The sequence below is a fragment of the Penaeus japonicus genome, unplaced genomic scaffold, assembly GCF_977035675.1.
Source record: "Penaeus japonicus unplaced genomic scaffold, GWHDUDI00000001_assembly GWHDUDI00000032, whole genome shotgun sequence".
NCBI classification, from domain to species: Eukaryota; Metazoa; Arthropoda; class Malacostraca; order Decapoda; family Penaeidae; genus Penaeus; species Penaeus japonicus.
In genome coordinates, this window is record NW_028234434.1 from 4,073,480 (window position 1) to 4,076,087 (window position 2,608).

At 36.9% G+C, this 2,608-nt stretch overlaps 1 protein-coding gene across 2 annotated transcripts in view; it reads left to right on the forward strand.

Annotated features, from left to right (window-relative positions):
• The window catches only part of LOC122251407 (cell adhesion molecule 3), a 75,951-nt gene extending 74,072 nt beyond the window's left edge, over nt 1–1,879 (forward strand). For both annotated transcript variants that reach the window (XM_043013342.2, XM_043013343.2), the window contains exon 7: nt 362–1,879. In XM_043013342.2, the coding sequence (XP_042869276.1) occupies nt 362–438 (77 nt within the window). In that variant the 3' untranslated portion in view covers nt 439–1,879. The remainder of the gene's footprint in view (nt 1–361) is intronic.
• Nucleotides 1,880–2,608: the final 729 nt, after the last annotated feature.

The following is a 2,608-nucleotide window of genomic DNA, read 5'->3' on the forward strand; positions in this document are numbered from 1 at the left end:
ATTCGAACTAACCATTCAAAACAAATAATCTGTTTGTATAACTACAACGAAGCAAAGATACTGTAAGCTCATATGTAAAATAAACTATGGGTATATAGTTACATGTAGCTTTCATTTATGTGCATATAGTTTTCATAATGATTAGGAATAATATTGGAAATAATGATATCAATAACAATACTGAAAACAACGCAAATTCCATCAGTCTTCAGGATTGGAATAGGATAGCCGTCCGGTAGGGTGATTGCATAAGGCTGCAATAGTGATAAAATCGTTATCATTTGATTTTTTGTTTGTCTTTGTTTATTATAACATCAACTTCCACTGTCCTCAGATTCTCTAAGAACTTGTTTTACCGCAGGAGTTCCCCGATGTTGGCCCGGACTGTTGCTGATAGTTGTGATGTCCGCTCTTACTTACGCGCTGAGTACCTGTTAGACACCTGTTAGAGCGAAAAGATAAGGAAGGAGCGGTCGCCAACGCCAGGAGTCTAGAATGCTCTCGTTTTTACCCTTTCCTCTACTCTACCTGTTTATCTTTACGTCTATACTCTCTCTCTCTCTCTCTCTCTCTCTCTCTCTCTCTCTCTCTCTCTCTCTCTCTCTCTCTCTCTCTCTCTCTCTCTCTCTCTCTCTCTCTCTCTCTCTCCTTCAACCATATCCTTTTATCCGCTCTCGAAGCGAGTATATCTGTATGGAAAACACTCTTGAAGTTTCAAGATCTCAGTGCAACGTCCAATTCCCGCGGAGCATCCTTAGCAGAGCCTGGGAAAGGATATGCTGGTCTCGCGGAGTCATCGCTCAGTTACGTCACAGGCCGGCTTGCCATGCTATGACCTTTCGCCAGCTAGGTCTATCACAGCAGGTACCGTTGTCATGTAGGCTTGCTTAATTAAATCAGTTTCTTACTTATGCCGACCCGAGTGTGGCTCCTTCCTATTGTTCACCGACCCATCTACCAAACCACGATCTACAGTGTCTTGTTCGAGTACGAGTGACTAAGAATGAGTTTGGTAATGGAACACATGTAGACAGAAAGTCATATGAAACATAATCATTCGACACTGCTATCGCAAAAGAAGCTCCTGTGGCACCTGGTTATGACACGTGGCATACCAATTCATGCCCATAAATGTGACAGACATATGAAAGCGTTAATGTCATAACTTAACATTTATTTCAGTTAGGATGTAGTGAAGTTGGCTGCTGCATTTCTGACTTGCTTAGAAATAAGAAATTTACGCTGTGCTTTATAACCACGAAGAACTGCCCTGCAGACTTACACGCGTTGTGACGGTATCCGAAAAGAAAGTAAAAGGAACCGAAGAGTGATCCGTAGAGGTTCCTTCGCACTTCGAGACGCAAGTCGCAGCCACGAGGCGGATGGGAAATTCGCCACTTCCTGTTCTGAAACATGTTCCGAAACAAAGCTTCTTCCTCGCCTGCCATGCACTCCTTCTACAGGAACTTCTCGATGCACATTCCTTCACATGATTCAGTGTTTCATATATACATATTTTCTTTACTTTTTGTTCCTTATCATATCATGATTTGTTGCTTTATATATAAATTTATATATATATATAATGTATTTGTAAGTTGCTATATATTTCACTCAGGTGTGGTGAAAAGAAGAGAGCTTATATCCATGTTGGCAATTATTCGCACTGGCATTTTCAATTGTCAGAATGTATCTCATGCTACGCCGCCTTCGAAATGTTCCCCCAACATTGAGACATGTCTGTTTTCCTTTAAGAGGCGTGGGAGAAAGAGGTAACATCTTCATGGGCGGGGATGTGTATTCGCAGTGTAAAAAGGAAATGAGATTCTGACAGAATATCTCAATTTGTCAACTATTGTCAAATAAAATGCACAAAATGAGTACTTATATCATTAACCTACACACAGGAGAGAGAAAGGGAAAGAGAAGTCTGGACAATGTATTACCATTAGCATATGCAGAATGATAACTGAACAGCACTTGATTAATCACAACAATGCCCCGTTTACCTTTTCAGCCACTTGTTTAATACGACGAACAGGTTCCTTTTACGAAAGAGCTTGCAGTGTGTTTCCAGAGCACAACTTTTTTTATTGATATATTTTTTTTTTTATTCATTTCGTATTTTCATCCTTTCAAAAGAAAGAAAGAAAAAAAAGATGATTCGTTACAGAATGAAAAACGCTGACATACTACACTGAGGACTTTTTAATTGTAAAAAAAAAAAAAAAAAAAAAAAAAAAAAAAAAAAAAAAAAAAATACAGGTGTGATTATTTCATTGACATATGTATATCTTGATGATAAGGATCATACTGCTGCTGGTGATGATGATGATGATACAAATATTGATTTAATAAAGTTCGTAGAAAGAATTATTATAATTCATATAATTCCACGTTATCATCATTACTATTTTGTGTCTGTATTGTTACCAATATTATCATAAATATCATTACTGTTTTGTTTTAACCATTTTCTTTGTTGTTATTACTATTATTATTATTATTATTATTATCATAATTACTAATATTAATAGTATCATTATCATTATCATCTCTGTTATTATGATTACTTTCATTATTACTATCATCATCAATACTGTTATTA